The 18,000-nt window shown below is 45.1% G+C and overlaps 1 protein-coding gene across 2 annotated transcripts in view; it reads left to right on the top strand.

Annotated features, from left to right (window-relative positions):
* Adcy9 (adenylate cyclase 9) overlaps positions 1 to 18,000 on the top strand; it is a 110,021-nt gene that overhangs the window by 63,842 nt on the left and 28,179 nt on the right. For both annotated transcript variants that reach the window (XM_058579406.1, XM_046444157.2), the window contains exon 3: positions 7,708 to 7,898. In XM_058579406.1, coding sequence (XP_058435389.1) covers positions 7,708 to 7,898 — 191 coding nt within the window. The remainder of the gene's footprint in view (positions 1 to 7,707; positions 7,899 to 18,000) is intronic.

The following is an 18,000-nucleotide window of genomic DNA, read 5'->3' as shown; positions in this document are numbered from 1 at the left end:
TGTTCAGAATACCATGATGCTAGCTGGTTGTCATGTCCCTTCTCTGAGTACTCAACTGTCTTGTGGCCAGCACTTCTCCTGGTGCTTCTGGAACCTTCCTTCCTGGACTTTGGCCCACTTCTATCTCTGCTCTAATATTAGCAGTTCTTTCAGGTTCTAGAGCTGAGCTTAACTTTCTACCATGTTATCAGTGAACCTTGAGGATTCCTCCAGCCCCTTTTTGTGAGTGAGTGCCATAGATGGCAGCTCCAGGTCACTGTTTTTTGTAAGCAAAGTCTCTGCGTGTCACTGGCAGTGGGACCCATCCCCAGACCTTGACTCTCGTACCAGGCCACCCACCACTTGCCACCTTGCTTTCTATTTTTGTTTTGATCATAGCTGAGTCTGTAGCATAGTTGTGATGTCCTTGAGGCTTACATGCAGATCCCATGCTGTGCATTGTGGGAGCGTGTCCCCCAGCTCTGACCTCCCAAGTAGTGGAGTGGGCCCTGCTCATAACCTCTCGCCCAACATGGAGCAACTTTGGAGGTTATTGGAATTACACCTCACAAACACTGCTTTGATTCTCTTAAAAAGGGCTAAAAAAAGAAAAACTACCACTGACAGTGAGATGAAATTAGACCTTGGAGGTATCTACGAAGAAAAAAGTTTTGTGTTTTTCCATTAGGGAGCTAAAGCAAATCTGCCACGTGCCCCTTGAACAAGAAAATGCAGTCTGAGAAACTGCTTCAGTTGCCTTCAGCCAATATGCAAAACACTCGCCAGGGGAAAGAAAACCTGAATGCAAATTGAAAAGGGTGATTTGAGAAGTTCAAAATTCATAGCAAGCAGGTGCCTGTGCGGGGCTTGTGGCCTGGGAAGTAGCCGGAAGCTGTGGTAAACGTTTCCATGCAGCGGTAGTTGAGGCCTGGTGTAGCTGCTCCTGTGGAGGTTAACCAAGAACCTTCAGTCACTTGTCTTTCCCTCTGCATAATCTGAAGCCTACTGGAGAGGTGGTTGGGTGGCTTGAGGTCTGCACTGCTGTCCCTCCCAGCCCACGTGCTCTTTGGGGCCGTGATTTCAGGCAGGTCAGCAGAAAGTGTCTTTGTGCGACCACACTCCCAGAGGCGCTCTCACCATGAGGACAGCCTGCCTTCCGGCTTGTGTGGCCAAGTGTCCAGAAGGCAGTGAGGCCAGCAGTGCACACATGCTGTGTGGTGACATGTGGGAAGGTGAGATGCCAGCTGGGGTGAAGGCCCCACCATTCTGGACTATGCTGCAAAAGCAAGAGCTACAGACTTGGTGATACTTGGAGCTATCTTGTGAAGGTCAAATTTTGTTTTGTTTAATTTCTCCAAGACTTCTGAACTCTTGCCATGTACAGTTTTCAGTTTTTCAAGGTAATTTAGCCTTATTTCTTATTTATATGGTTTTCCATTCTAGCTCTACCACATTATTTCTAAGCCCTTATTTTTAAATATTTTTCTTTTGCCCTACCCCTGTCCACTCCTTTACATTGAATTCTTGGGAGTATGTATTTCTTCCTGGCTTTATTTTATTTCTTCTTGGGGGGAAAAAAAAAGAAATCTTAAAACTGTTGCATCTTGTTGAAGTTCACATAACTTTATTTTTTTTTTCTTTAAATTTTTTTTTCAATTCCCAGTACCACAAAAAAAAAAATTAAAAAATAGTTTTATTGAGGAATAATTCACATGCCATGCAATTAACTCCTCTAAAGTGTGCAATTTAATGATTTTGAGCATTTTCGAGCTGTGAAAACATCATCACAATTTGATTTTATGTGTTCATCACCCCATAAAGTAACCCTGTGCTCATCAGCAGTAGCCGCTCCTTCCCCTGCCAGATCTTAGGCAAACGCCAGTTTGCTTTCTGTCTCCACAGATCTCCCTGTTCTGGACATTTCACATAAATGGAATTGCACAGTATGTGGTCCTTTGTGACTGGCTTCTTTTAGTGAGCAACATACCATTTTATTTCTATTTTCAGTGTATTGTCTTATTTTGATTTTTGCAATTATTTAGCTGCCATCTATGCTTAGATTTTTTTAAAGAGAGAGAGAGAGAGAGAATTTTTTTTTAATATTTATTTTTTAGTTTTCAGCGGACACAACATCTTCGTTTGTATGTGGTGCTGAGGGTCGAACCCGGGCTGCACGCATGCCAGGCGAGCGCACTACACATCCCCAGCCCCTATGCTTAGATTTTAAATGTAGTTTTCCATTTCTTTTCTTTCTACAATCTGTTTTCTATTATGTCTGTTCTGTACTTAAATTTTCACCTCTTTTTTTAATATTTATTTTTTAGCTTTTTATGTGGACACAATATCTTTATTTTATTTTTTTATGTGGTGTTGAGGATCGAACCCAGCAGCCCGTGCATGCCAGGCGAGTGCGCTACCACCGCTTGAGCCACATCCCCAGCCCAAATTTGCACCTCTTAACCCTCAAATTAACTGTCATTTCTTAGTTCTCTGGAAAGACAACGTGGCCTCTGAAGCCGTGGTGCACACTGTGCAGGTGGTCTGGCCCCTCTTCTGCATTCAGTGTCACCACGTGGTGTGTGCCTGTCCCCTGGCTAGCTGTCTGTCTCTCTCAGCTCCTGTGCCTCCCTCCTCGCAGCCTCCTCTGGTCACTCTCATACTGATACACCCAGCACCCCAGAGCCGTCCTGGACCTTCATTTCCCTTTCGTTATCTGCAGTTCATTGTAAAAGTACTTCAGTCCTTCTGAAGAGGCTGTCTGTACGTGACTGGGACTGTGACGTTTCCTCTTCCTGCCATCCTCCCCTTCACTTGCGTCCCTCACTCAGTTAACTGACTTGCTCCAAAGCATTGCTAGAAACTTTCTCAGGAGAAGCCTGTCTTCACCTTACCTTTCCCTCTGTATATGTATCAACCCACTCAAGGTTCCGCTGCCCTGTGAAGTGGATCAGGACCATGTTATGGTGTTTCTTTTTCAAAGAACATTGAAGTAAAAGTTTTTGTCTGATTCAGTTTCTACAGCTAGAGCACTCTTTTCCCTGTTCATGTCCAAACCTCAGTAAGGACTAAATACAGATTTAATTTGTTGGGTAAATGAATGAGCAAACAAACAGAAGAGTAGCTGACAGGCAGTTTTCACTGTGCCACATGTGATCCCAGAGCAGTGGGTCCTGGGCCTCGAGAAGGCACATGGTATTAAAGGGCAGTTCAGGGTTCAGAAGTGGGAGGCATGGCCTGTGAACTCTGGCAGCAGTGTGACACCAAGTGTAGGCCTCAGGAGGGGGCGGCACAGCATGGTCACTAAGTGGCTATCTATCTAGTCATCTGCCTTTGGCCATGATGGCTATGTGCTTATGAATGACCAGAAGAGCAGGGGAAACTGGACGTAGAAAGTATCTGTTCAGGAAAGAGAGAGAGACTTCTAAAAGCTTCATTAGACTGAAGTCTTAATCAAGTCAGGTTAAACAGGTCTGGTGTCCACCCTTTGTTTTTTTACCCTTCTTGAGTAAAATCTGCCTCCTATTTTATTCTTTGGGATGTCATTTTTAAAAAGAGGTTAAATTTTACCAGTAGCCATTTGCTGTCCAAACCTGTGACTTATCATCAAATGTTGTACCAGCCAGGACAAACTGGTCTTTGTGATTATCTGTGCCACAGAAGTGGGAGGGCTTTTACCCATTCAGAATATTTTAATGTGAACAGATATTTTTTTCCACCAAAACTTTTGCTTTTCGCCAGTAGAAACAACAGATAATTATAAAATATAATACCTAACACTTCGTAGGCCCTGGGTATTTGGTAGGTTAAAAGAGCTTTTAATATTTAATTGTCCTTGTTGACTGATTGCATTTAGTTTAAATAATTTTCATGCTACTTGGCCCTTTTACACCTAGTTGTAAGGAAATATATGACGTGAAATGAAAAGATATTTGTAGAGTATTTACAAACCAGCCCAAACTGATTGGCTCTCTTATGTTGATTGTAAGTCCTTAGTGATGACAGCTTCTAGATACTAGTTGTGTTATGCTTTTAACTCACGTTATTCCTTAAGACGGTCTTTGCTTGCTAGTTCCTCTTCTTTTCCTTTTGCCTTGAAAGGCCCTTGATTCTTGGTGATTGAGGATTTCTCACTCAAACCAAGAGTCCCACAGAAAAAAGACCAGGACAAAGAGGCCAGAATCATTTTTATTTTCCAAAATGGACTTTGGTACTCTCAAAAATTCACTTAGCTCACAAAAGTTAATCACCAGTATGCACAGGGCAAAATTTTTGTCCTTAAAGAATTGGTGCAACACAGCTGTCCCTCAGTATCAATGAGCGATTATTTCTAGGACCTCCTGAGGACATCAAAATCTGAGGATACTCAAGTCCCTTAAGCAAAAAAAGTATATTTCAGCCAGGTGTAGTGGCACACACCTGTAATCACAGAGACTCATGAGGCTGAGACAGGAGGATCACATGAAGTGCTAAGCAACTCAGTGAGACCCTGTCTTTAATAAAATACAAAATAGGGCTGGGGATGTGGCTCAGTGGTCGAGTGCCCCTGAGTTCAATCCCTGGTGCATATAATCTGTGCAATTCTCTGGTATAGTTTAAAGCATGTCTAGGTTACTTATAATACCTAATTTAATGTAAATGCTATTACATGTTTGTTACTGTTGGAGACATACAGACAAGGGAAAAGTCTGTGCATGTTCATTACAGATGGAGGGTTTTTTTTTTTTCCAAATGTTTCTGATCCACAGTTGATTGAAGCCATGAGTGTGGATAAGGCGGGCTGATTGTATGTAAGAAAGTCAAGGATGTGGTCATGTCTGTCTCAACATGCTGCTGTAGATACATCCCTCCCCAGACAGGAACACTAAAGGAAGCACCATCCCTCTCTGCAACCTGTGTAAAATTAAGCTAATAAAAGGTATAAATGTTAGGTTGAAAATAAATTACCAGGAAAAGATATGAAATTTTTTATTTATTATTCTCCTACATATGCTGCATTTAACAAAATAAATCACTTCCCTGCTTTATTTTGACCTTCTCTTCAGAAAAATCATTCTTGTGAACTTGGACCCTGGGGTCCATGTGTGTGCTTACTCATTAAATCATTAACTTTCATGACTTAAGGCGTTGGCTAGGCTTGAGCTCAGGAACCGAGTCCTGACACATTTCTTAAGTTGTGTCCCAGCAGCAGCTGAGCCCTGCCTTACTGCATCATGCTGCTGTCCCTCCAGTGTGGGCACAGGCTTCACTTTAAATTTAGCTTTCCTTATTGAAGCATAACTAGAAAGATATTTAATTTACTCACCAAACTTTCTTACTGTGAACACCTACGCTTGACCTTTGTAACACTAGCAGTATTATGTTGCCGCTACAAGTTGGTCATTTAGAACTCCCTAAAGAAAGATAATCCAAGTTAGAAACGAATTTGATTTAACAGTTCTGCATGTGATTTTGTACATAGAAGGAGCATGAGAAAGATTCCTGGTGACAAAAGGTAAAACGCCATGTTGAGCCAGGCATGATGGCGCACGCCTATAATCCTAGCAGCTCGAGAGGCTGAGGAAGAAGGATCACGAATTCAAAGGCAGCCTCAGCAAAAGTGAGGTGCTAAGCAATTCAATGAGACCCTGTCTCTAAACAAAATACAAAATAGGGATGGGGTATGGTTCAGTGGTCAAGTGCCCCGGAGCTCAATCCCCGGTACCCGTGCCCCACCCCCCCGCCAAAAAAAAAAAAAAAAACCCACCAGGTTGTTAGTAACAGTTAAAGCTATTGAGTGTGTGCCATGTGCCAGGCCCTGCTGGAGAGGCTGTGTGTGTGTGTGTGTGTGTGTGTGTGTGTGAACCATCTGAGCCTCACATGAGCTCTGAGGGGGAATCCTGCTCTTAGCTCACGTTAGGGATGAGAAACCCAGTTGCAGAGGAATGAAGTGCCTTACTTAGGCCCCATGGAGGATGTGATGGAGCCTGAGAGCCTGAGCCCAACTCTTGGGCTCTCTCTAGAAGCCAGGCCCTTGTCCATTGCAGCAGCTGCTTAGAACAGAAGTGTTGCCTGACTTTACAGACTTGGAGTAGGTTCCACTATCACTTCCTGACTTCCATGTCTCTCACTCCCTTCCTACCCCCATGGCTGGCATTTTCACCAGCTCCCTGGCTTGTCCTCAGTCTTACTCCTGTTCATTATTCTCTTCATTGCCCTCCTGCTGCCCCCAGGATGCAGACTCCTGGGAATGTCCCACAGGCATGCTCCACAGATAGTGTGGGCTGCTCTCACACACACTTTGTTCCCAGCCACACTGAGGTCAGCACCATCCCTCAGCAGTGCCTGCCACAACTCCTTTGTTGGGGGGACCTCTGTGGACTTTTCTGGTAACACCTGCTACCTGGTGGTGCTGCCTGGCCCTGAGCTAACCGTGTAGAGGATGCTTCATCAGGAGGCCTTCTGTCTTGGTCTGGGCTGCCATAACAGAATGCCACAGATTGAGTAATCTGTAAAGAACAGAGGATTCTGTCTCACAGTCCTGGAAGGCTGGGAAGCCTGAGGTCGAGGCGCTGTCATACAGCCAGTAGTCTGTTGAGGGCTGCATCCTCCAGGGGGGAGGAACTCTGTGTCTTTGAGGGTGAAAGGCAGAAGAGTGAGCTGGCCAAGTGCAGCTGATGGGCCTTAGTCCCATCCATGAGGGAGTGCCCTGGTCGCCTCACTCCTCTTACAGACCCCCACCTCTTAATACTATCACATTGGCCACCCCCAAATTTTAGAGGGGACACATTTAAGCCACAGCATCTTCTGTGCAGAGTGCTACTCTTTCATGCTTCCCGGAGGATCCCATGTCTCCCAGTGTTCTCAGCCTGTGCCTCAGCCACCCAACCACACTCACACCTACTTGTTTTCCTTGCCCCCCTTCAAGTGATGGGCTCTACACAGGGCACAACGGTGGCTGCCATGTCCATTCCTGTCTTCCTCACACCCTTTACAGTGTGTGGTAAACAGGAAGTGCTTAATAAATGTTTGGTGAATGAGTGCAACTTGGTATCTCAATTACCAAGTGACGACAAGCCTCAGGAATGTGTGCAATGAGGCTGGTGTGGGCTCACAGTGACAGACAGGCAGCTGCTGCTCCCTGCCGAGGTGCACTCCACCTGGTGGACAGACGCTTTGCTGTGCTCAGGCTCAGGGCTCCTCACTCAGCCTCCTCTGCTCTAGGTGCCACCCGTCTCTGGGCATATCTGTCTGTGCTTTCTCTTGCAGTGCTGGAGCTGCACAGGGAGCAGACAAGCAGTTGTCTGGATAAAGGACCCTCCCTGTGTTTGAGGTCGCCCTGGGCTGGGGACAGTCCTTTACAGATGGCAAGAATGGGTGTTTATCAACCCAAGTGGTATGCAGAGCCACCAATCCAAGAGAGTACATGCCACCTTCACAAAGAGGTCATGTGACCCCTCCATAGAGGAATTCGTCCTGCTCACTCCAGCCCCCCAAGGTGGAAGCGTGCAGCCATTATTCCAAGAATATGTAGCATGAGTAAACGGTTCGTCTATCATGGAGGCTGATGGGCTCCCTGAGGCTACATCTGTCTGAGAAGAGCTTGCAATGCACTCATAATAAATGACCCACTCACATTTTCACTTTACTTCCACCTTTCAGGAGCACGTTCTCTACAGAGAGCAAGATCAAGCTGCGTTTCAGTCAACCGTGGTTTCAACCTGTGCTGATTGTAATTTTTATCCATCATAGGTTTGAAGACATACCTGATATCGGGTCAGAGAGCCAAGGAGTCTCACTGCAGCTGTGCAGAGGCCTTGCTTTCTGGCTTTGAGGTCCTTGACGGCTCACGGGTGTCCTCAGGCCCTAGGGGACAGGGGACAGCATCGTCAGGGAGTGTCAGTGACTTGGCGCAGACTGTCAAAACCTTTGATAACCTTAAGGTTAGTTTTTTTTTTTCCTTCTTCTAAATCTTTATATTAATTCTGCAGTAGAACACGTGAAATAATGAACGGCCTTTGGCAAAGGACTCAGAATGCCTTTCGATTTGATTTTCACGATTTTTAAACAGTATAAATAGTTAGCAGCATTTTGCATTTTTAATATCCTTGCTTTTTGACATTTTATGCACCTCCATTTCCTTTCTGCATTGCATAAAGATGTTTTTTCACCTGAGTTATTAGTTATTTTCTTTTTCTGCGACTATGTTGTCTTTGGGGATTTCTAAAAACTATTGATAAATGACAGTACAGGTAATTTCCTTGCATTTTGCTCAGAGAGCTGGTTTCTGTTTTATTTCAGAGACTACTTTATCAGATATTCCTGTGACTCTTAAAATTCTGTGATTATCTTAAATTTTGTTGGTGTAGGTGAATCTTGCATGTGGCTCACTGAAGAGAGTACATGCTGCTGAGAACATTATGGTATTTCAATGTAAGAAGAGAGGCCTCCGGGTGGCAGTCTAGAAGTGCCTACTTCTGGACTGATGTTCTGTCATAATGAACTACCAGGAACTGATACACTTGACCTTGGGCCTATGAAGTCATTCTTATTTATGAGCTATTCCTCAGTTTTCACTTTGGATTTAGTTCCCCTGCTGGTACATTCTGTTTATCTTTATAGTTTAAATATTTGCTGTTTCCATTTTTTAAAAGAGAATGAGACAGTTATGACAGTTCTTCTTCACTATTTGGGCTCTCAGATAACAAAACGATGTTAGTTAGGATGATAGCCTGTTGTACCTGCTTTGAACCAGTATGTTTCTACTTATGCACATGATTAGCAGACTTGAAAGCTAGCTATTGGTCTTTGAGCTTAATGGTCTTCATAATATAGCCATCCACTGCAGTGTCTGGGTTATCCTACTATGTTGGAAGCTGTCGTCCTATCATCCAGTTACTTCTGGTAATTATTGTGTTCAGGACTATTGACAGTGCTTTTACATTTTTCTCCTTGTGTGCTTCATTAATTTAATGCACTTTCTTGGTCCTAGCACTGTTGACATTTTGGACCCGATAATCCCATGTCATGGAGCTGTCCTGTCGCTGTCAGATGACTAACACCATCTATGGCCTCTGGATACTGGATGCCAGTAACACCTTCTTCCTCCAGTTATACTAACCAAAAATGTCTCCAGACATTGCCCAGGTTCCCTGGGGAGGCAGAGCCAGCCCCGGGTGAGAACCGTGGGGATGGCGATATTAGACACCCTCTCTCCATGCTCTTTCTGCAAATGTAGAGCAGTGTGTCTGAGCTTTCCCACATGCCTGTCCACTCTAGAGACGCCCCCTCTCTTGGGCCAGTGCTTTGCAGTGTCAGACAGAGGAGCTTTCAGCTCACAGACTTACTGAGCCTGCAAGGGAGGAACATGAAAACATGACTTTCCAGATGTGGTCTTATTGTGTGGTGAGAAATGGTTTCCTCCAGGCTTCAAACTGAGCTGCATTTAAGTAGAGAAATAGGGCTCAAAGCCCCAAATAAACAATGTGTTGAATTCTTCTGTCATCTTGGATTTTGTGTATTGTGTTTCTCTCCACCAGAGAATGCAGTGGCTGAGTTCACCGTGTCACACACTTCCAGTTTTAATGACAGCAAATTCTAAAATAAATTGCCTTATGAGGGATTTTTCTCACCCTGAAAGAATATTTCTTGTTCTAGTTTTAGACGTTTGAACCGGATGGGCAAAAACTATTCAGTGTGTTCTGTTGCTATGCCTACATCTTGCAAATAATATAAATGTTATCTGACAATCTTGTGATCTATTAAGTTGACTGTAATACCAAAAGGAATTTGAGAAAAAAAAATAAAAGATTTTTGTGTCCCTTCCAGGAGGGAAAGATGAATTGGATCACAAAGTATAATTTCTGGGATATTTTAATGGTTTGGGCAGGATGATAGGATGTCTGAGATGAGGGCTGTCCCAGAACATCGAAATAATTTGAATTCCAAGTTAGAGTGGAAAGAACAGGAAGAGATGAAATACCAAGTTCCCTGCAGCATGGCCACCCTGGGAAGTTCTACTCAGCATCCTATCTCCTATGGCTCTGGGAGAGCAGGTATCCAAGCAAGTCATGAATCTCAGGTGCTGGGTAACTGAGTGAATTTTATGTGCAACGTGATCCTAACCTCTAGGGGGAAAAAATTGAGTTCTGCTTCAGAAACAGTGGACTACAATCTGACCTCTAAGACCTTTCCTCATTCGAGGGGTATGGCACAGCAGAGATGGCAAATACCCATTGCTTGCTCCTTCGCTTTTTGGGTGGATTCATCCTGTGATCTGGTCAGTGCCTTGTGTGTGGTGCTGGTCTGCTGCCTTAGTGAGACGGCCTGCACTCAGGTCAGCTCTGCCTAACCCTGCCTCCTCCCTCCAAATCCTTCCCAGTATCTGTTGCTCCTCTTGTCAACAGGTTGCTTCTTTGCCTCTGCGGCTTCCTCATTTGAGAGTGGACTCCATGTGAACTTCTGTCCCAGCCCCTGGTCAAGCTGCACTTGACTTCTGCACTAAACTGGGCAGAAAGGATTTCCACGTGGGGCTTTCTTTCTTTCTTTCTTTCTTTAGAGAGAGAGAACTTTTTTTAATATTTGTTATTTTTTTTTCTTTTTAGTATTCGGTGGACACAACATCTTTTATTTTTATGTGGTGCTGAGGATCAAACCCAGCGCCTCACGCATGCCAGGCGAGCTTGTTACCGCTTGAGCCACATCCCCAGCCCTCCACGTGGGGCTTTCTAATGCGCCTGTGGGCGGTGCAGTCTTGAGGGCTGTCTGAGCACAGGTGTCAGTTTTCAAGTTGTACCTTGCAGGGTAAATGCTGTGGGTGACACTGTTTGAGGGAACATTGGTTTATGTAGTGGAAGGAGTTTTCTGCCAGGGATCAAGAAGTTAGAGCAAGGTGTTGAGTGGATGGTCTCTCAAGGAGTCCACACCTGGCCTCTTATGTGTCCCTCTCCCTTGCCTGTGCCTCTGTACACCTCTCTGATTTCACACTCTGCTTCCTGCATTTTCCATTGCCTCCCTGGCTTGTAGCACCGCCTCCTCCTCTTTGAGTTCTTAGTTCCTTTAGCCTGTTATCTTGGCTCTGACTGTCGTAGTCTTAACCTTTGTCCTCTTTGTGCCTTCCTGTGTGCTTTATGAATGCAGGGACCATGAGTTAAATGACTTAGACCATGAGTTAAATGACTTAGACATTTCCTGAATGGCCAGCTGCAGCAGTCGGTTATTACGACTTCACTCTTAGCCATAAGGACAAAGATTCAACTTTGCAGAGCCAATCGCAGGACAGAACTCAAAAGGCCCTGAGGAACTATTTAGAGTCATGGTAGCATCCAGAAAGGGTCTGTTTTCTACTCCCAGCGTGTGTCTTTAAGTTAAGACATTTAACTTAAATGTCTTTAAGTTCTCTTCCAGTTCATCACTGGAAAATTGCTATCTAATGTCTCCTAAAATGCTCTGAATACTGTACAACCTCCTAGGAAATGATGGAGATGTCATAAGTCAAGGGCTTTGGTTCTAAGGTCATAGTCAAAGGGATCCCTTCCCACACCCCAGCAGTGAGAGTTCACCAGAAGGACCCTGGGGCTACATAATGGGTGGAGAGAGAGACTGCTAGAAGCAGCACAGCTCCAGTGTGCCTGAGACCCCCTGTGGCTTGGGGTGGGGAGGAGGGTGAAGGGAGCTGTGATGAGCAGGCAGAGATGAGGACTCCACATCAGCCTCAGGGGGCATCATGGGCATCCTGGAAAGGGCCATGACTTCGGGCTGGTGACCTTTTTGTTTTTAGAGGGGGATTCTGGGGATTGAATCCAGAGCTGCTTGACCACTGAGCCACATCCCCAGCCCTTTATCCTTTTTATTTTGAGACAGAGTCTCACTACATTGCTGAAGTTCTTGCTAAGTTGCTGAGGCCAATCTCGAATTTGAGATCCTCCTGCCGTAGCCTCCGAGTCACTGGGATTATAGGCATGTGCTTGTGCCTGGCTGCTGATCCTTTTCAAAGCTTTGGCTTGGGGACTGTGAAGAAATCACAGGATTCCTCTAAGCAGTAGTGTTCCTTATTGAAAGAGGGTGAGGTGAAAAAACCTCTTCCAGTGTCTAAGATGTACTGAAGCCGTGACAATAAGTATGGAATTTGGATTGAAAGCTCAGCAGCACTGGGACATGCACACTCTTGTCTATAGGTCAGAGAGTGGCCATGGCAGGAGGAGAGAAGCCAGGGAGGAGGCAGAGGTGCTCTTGGGTTTGCCCACAGAAGTCGCAGGATCCCCTGGGAAGGGGCTCTCTGGTACTCTGGTTTGAGGGAGATTCTTATAGTAATTGCAGTTGCTTCATTGCTTCGAGGATGGACGCTCTTGTGAAGCCACATCACAGACAGTAGATGGGAACTGGGCACCTTGGCCTGGGGAGTGTGGTGTTATCTTTGCCAGGGGTGTGCCCATTTTATCGTGATGGATGGATCAAGACTATGCATGTCAATGAAAACTGACATTTTGTGAAGAAAAGGAAAATGAAGACCAAAATTGAATGGTTCACATTAGAAAGAATAGTTTGAGCTGTGAGGCATCTTCAGTTTATCTCTGGAAGGCCTGAGAAGCTCCTGCTTGGCTCATCTTTTTGAGATGCCTTCGTCTGTTATTCAGAACCCCAGGACCCCATGCTCACTCGCATTTCTACACATCTATACTCATTAATGAAGCCAATGATGTGGATGATCCAGAAAGGATTTGTCCTGTTTTCAGAAGGTTCATACTTGCCCTTTGAGGCCATTAGCCTGGGAACCATTGTTTTGTGATAGGCCCTGTAACTTTTTTTAATAATATGAAGTGAATGATGACATCTTTTCCCTCCTTATTATCTGTATGTAAGCCGTCTTGAACAGGCTCAGTTGGCTCAGTTTGAGGAAGTGGGGAGCCTCTTATGTCATTATAGAAATTAAAAAGATAATAGGCTTCATTTTATATAATACACATATACCAAGTTTATACATAGTCTGAGTTAATAATGGTGATGGTTCCCAACCCTGTGAGTATACCAGAAGTCTTTGAAGTGTACATTTCAAATGGGTGAGTTGTATGGCAGATAAATTTTGTCTAATTTTTTTTTTTAAATCATTAGTGGCTGGGGTTGTGGCTCAGTGGTTGAGCACTTGCCTAGCATGTGTGAGGCACTGGGTTCAATCCTAAGCATCACATTAAAAAATTAAAAACAAAAATTTTTAAATAAATGAATAAATAGTAATCTACCTGCTGGCTTTGAAATATAAATGGAAAGTAGTTGTTGTTGTTTTGGTACTGAGGATTGAACCCAGGGGTGCTTAACCACTGAGCCACATCCCAGCCCTTTTTAGTTTTTATTTTGAGATAGAGTCTCAGTAAGTTGCTTTGGGTCTTGATAAATTGCTAAGGCTGGCCTCCAGCTTGCGATTCTCTTGCCTCAGTCTCCTGAGTCTGTGGAATTACAGGTGTTTACCTCCATGCCCGCTGAAAAGTAAGTTTTTAAAAAAGAATCTCCAGGGGCTGGGGATGTGGCTCAAGCGGTAACGCGCTCTCCTGGCATGCGCGGGGCGCTGAGTTTGATCCTCAGCACCACATACAAATAAAATAAAGATGTTGGGCCCACCAAAAACTAAAAATAATTAATATTAAAAAATTCTCTCTCTCTCTCTCTCTTTTTTTTTTTTTAAAAAAGAATCTCCAGGTTTTATCTATAGCTTTAGTCATGTGTGTTCTACTCAGCAAGGAGAAATCATATAAAATATAAATTGACAATACTTGCTTATAGAAGAATTACAGGTCATGGAGGTAGAAGAAATGAAAGTGATAGAAAGTCACCCTTCAGACACCACAGGAGAAACTGCTGCATCCAGAAACTCTGAAATAAGTGGGCAGAAGTTTAAGGAGGAAAGGAGATTTGCTTAGCCTCCAGGCATGTTCCCCTGAAGAAAAGACTCCTGCCTTTACCAAGGACAGGCCTACGGAGCCCCTATACTGGCAGCAAGGGGAGCTGCACTTGATGAGACTTACTGAAACCATACTTGCCTGACACAGTGTGCTGGGAAGACCACTTCCCCTCTTGCAGGCCTGCTTGAAGCCCCAAACCTCAGCTGCTGGTGAGAAAGCATCAGGCAGGTCCAAATCCAAGGACGTTCTGCAGAACACAACCAAAATGCTACAGAAGTATCAAGATCACAGGAGACAGGAACAGGTGGAGGGACTGCACATGCTGGAGGAGACTCAGGAGGCATTAGAACTAAATGTGTCTTAGGACCATGGGCAGCCTCCAAGGACAGAAATGTGCATTAGAGGGAAACTGGGACACTTGGAAAGAAGTCAGTAGCTCAGTTAATAGCATTGTGCAGTGTTTCTGCGTCTTAGTTTTGATAACTCTACCGTGGTTCTATGCAGTGAAGGGCATTCCCAAGTAATTCTCTTGGAAGTCAAGAATTACTTTTTAAAGGGACCATGTGTGTGAATTGAATGGAAAGGTCTGTGCAGTGCCATCTAATGGCATCATCCAGTAGTGCAGGCTACACACAAGTGAAATCTCCCAAAATACCAAATATTTTTATTTTGGCTTTCTGATGGAATAATATTGCCACAGCACAGTAATAATCTTCTTGGTTTACAGTCTGCTGAATCTAACCTAACATGTTATTGACTTACATTTTTGTTACCAGCCTCAGTTATTGAGCCCAGTGGTCATGTAGGGCTGAGGAGTGGGATGAGAAGTTCAGGGTTCTCGATTCTGTGCAACATGGCTTGGAGATCCTGGGTTAAGTTTTACAGATGTGTGTCTATTTTGCCTCCAGCATTCACAGGCTGCCATTTTCTTTTCTTACAGCTTCGAGGCTTTTGGGATGCCTTTTTTTCTGAGATAATTACTATTTCTGTTTTTTTTTCCTCTAGTATTTTGTTAGCAGAAATCATTGGTTTTGAAGCGTTCGCACCTGTACTTAATCCGTTTGCTGAAATGACAGTGCCCTGGCCCACCAGTGGCATAGTTAGGCATGGCATGGGTGGTGGTTGTGACCGAGAGCTCTGCTGCCTCGGCTCTCACTCCCTGCTCTTTTTCTAGTGGTGCGACTCTGGGTGGCCCTGTCTTCTTAGCCTTAACTGCCTCCTGTGTAAAATGGGGTTGATCATAGTGCCCGCCTCATGGGTACTTTTGAGGACTAAGTAAACTGTTATGAAAAGCTTCGAGTGGCACTCAGGGACTTGTATTTGTTGTTATTGTTGTCACAATGCTGCTATTATTCTGCCCACCATGTCCAACTTGAGTTTGGATACAAAGGGTGCTTTTTCTAGTACCCGAACTTCTTGTAGCCCATCTTGCTTCGCAGCCTGAATAGATGAAGGGAGGACTTCACTGATGATTCCTTCGGCAAAGAGGCTTCCCTGCTCCATCCTTGACAGTTATGAAAAGGGAAAGCTGTTGGCTTCAAAATTATTTACCTCACCACATGAAATAGCCTTGAAGAGAACACTTTTATAGCTTGATGCTATACATTCTGGGATGCAGGGTACATGTATTAAAATGTGTTAAAAACAAATAGAACTGAAAATGAGCCATGCCAGGTATTTGACCAATTGACTGCTGCTGAATAAAGAAGAGCTTGCTGATGGGGGTGGGAGGGATGCAAATGTGTCCCCACATGTTGGAGAAATCATTATAGTCATCCCCTCAGAGCCCAAGCCATGAAGGAGATGAGAGCCCCTGATCTAGGATAACCAGTGTACTCTCTCTGATCTTTCCAAGGACTCCCAGGTTTCCCAGGCAGCAACCAGCAAGCTCTGTGGACTGTAGAAGACCCTGTTTGGGGGACCTTAGAAGCTTCTCTTGTTGTCATTGTGCCTATACAACCACTTAAAAGAATAAGGAAGACAGTCAAGGCAGCTTGGCTCATTTCAGGGATCAAGGTCCAGGAGGTGGAAGTGCCAGGATTATTCCTGGGCCCTCCTTCTGCCATGAAGGGAAGCTAGAGGGAAGCCTCCTGGTGGTCAGGGGCCAGGAGCCCTAGAGTGTGTTGAGGTGCCCTTGTGTCTCAGAAGGCCTGTTTTTGCTCACCCTGGGCTGATCACAAACGAGTCTCAGCCATAGCAGCTGGGGTTAGAACAGCAGTGGCTGTCATCTAGCTCCCCTGCCCATGTGCTCTCTTGGAGCCATCCCCCCCGAGGTGGCTGTGCCATGTGGTTCACTGGTGCAGGAATCCTCTTGCCAGTGAGTGCTTCTGGGCAGGGATGGGATGCTGGCAGCAACAAGGGAGATGAAAAGACCTTCAATGGGTTGGGAAGTTTCACAGGAGGATCAGTGCTTGACAAAAAAACAGGTTGTAAGATGTTTTAATCCAGATCAAAATTAAACTGGAAAATAGTTAAAAGGGAAATTGCTAAGGTGGGGACCATGGGGAAGGAAACAAACCCAACCCACTAAATTGCTGAGGCCCCCATTGTGTGGCAGGACCCTCCTGGTGCAGAAGGGGCCTCTTGCTTCCAACCAGGAGAGACTGTGTCTCCACCAGGGATGGTGGATTTCTCTTTTTTTGTTTTGTTTTAAAGTTTGAAGAAAGAATCACACTCACACTGGACATTGTGGTGCGCGCCTATAATCCCACTGGCTCAGGAGGCTGAGGCAGGAGGATTGCTGGTTCAAAGCCAGCCTCAGCAATTTAGTGACACCCTAAGCAACTCAATGAAGACCCTGTGTCTAAGTAAAATACAAAAGAGATCTGTAGATGTAGCTCAGTGGGTAAGTGCCCCTGGGTTCAATACCCAGTACAAAAAAAAAAAAAAAGAATTGTACCCTCCCTCCCTACTATGCCCCTGCCAGGATAGGAGCTAAGAAAGAAAGAGAACAGCAAAGAGCCACATTTTTCAAGTGTAATGAGATGATCTGCTGGTTCCCGCCTGGGGCAGCCCTGCCAAGAGGGCCTCTAGTCTGCATCTGCAGCTGGTTCTCCTGCTACCACCCATGTCCTCTCTTGTCCAACCCTTGCCCACAGCACACAGTACCATGAGTCAGTTCTCCCTACTGGGCCAGGATGTAGCCTCATAATCCTTCTTGACTCAGCATTCTGTGAAGTCCGTACCGTGTGAGTAGAGCTGGGGTACAAAATGAAGCTGCTTTTGAAACACCTCTGACTTGCTTTACATGTAATTCCTTGTTTTTTTTCTCACTTAAAATAATTCCTTGAGGTAGATGTACCCCAATTTACAGATGAGGAAACTGAGGTTCAGAGAAGTCCCATATCTGTAAGGTGGTATGAAGAAGGTTCAGTCTGTGGCAGTGTAACTCCAGAGCCAGTGCCTTCAACCACTGGCTGATGTCTGCATGTGTCAAAGTGGTCAGAGAAATAGCTGTTTACTGGTTTGCTGTCTTGAGGAGATTGGTTGAAGTCTCTGAATCCAGAGGGTTTGGTTCAGACTAGGTTCTCAAACCCTAACAAAAAAATTTAGCTGCTATAACAAAAAAATCAACCAGGTGACATTAAAAAAAGAAAAGAAAAAAAGAACAGTGATTTGTTTCCTACAGTTTTAGAGGCTGGAAATCCAAGATCAAGGTGCCAGCAAATTCAGGGTCCAGTGAGGGCCTGCTTCCTGGCTCACAGATAAGCTTCCATCCAGTAGAAGTGATCAGGGAGTTTATAAGGACACTAATTCCATCGGTGAGAGCTCTCCCCTCAGGGCCCAGTCACCTCCAGAGGGCCCTGCCTCCTCTTGGGGATCAGGATTTCAGCATGTGAATCCTGGCTGAGGGCACCGGAGCATTCAGGCTCAGCAGAGTCCGTGTCAGCAGTCCTCTCCTGGCCTCTCCCCTACCCCTGGTGGCCATGGTCCGCTCTCGGTCTCTGTAGATCCTCCTTTCTGGGCTTCTCATAGGACGGGATGGCCTCTTTGGTCGGGCTTTCTCAACAAGCGCATTGTCTTCCGGGGTCTTCCTGCTGTCGTCATGTCAGTGCCTCCTTCTTTTCTATGGCAGAACAATATCCTTGTTTGTAGAACTCAATTTGCTGGTCCATTCGCCATCAGCAGGTGTCTGAGTTTCCGCTCTTTG

The sequence above is a fragment of the Marmota monax genome, unplaced genomic scaffold, assembly GCF_021218885.2.
Source record: "Marmota monax isolate L192 unplaced genomic scaffold, Marmota_monax_Labrador192_F-V1.1 WCK01_AAM20220418_F8-fsc00035, whole genome shotgun sequence".
NCBI lineage: Eukaryota > Metazoa > Chordata > Mammalia > Rodentia > Sciuridae > Marmota > Marmota monax.
The sequence above is the reverse complement of the archived record's forward strand: the minus strand, read 5'-3'. Positions and strand labels throughout refer to the sequence as shown.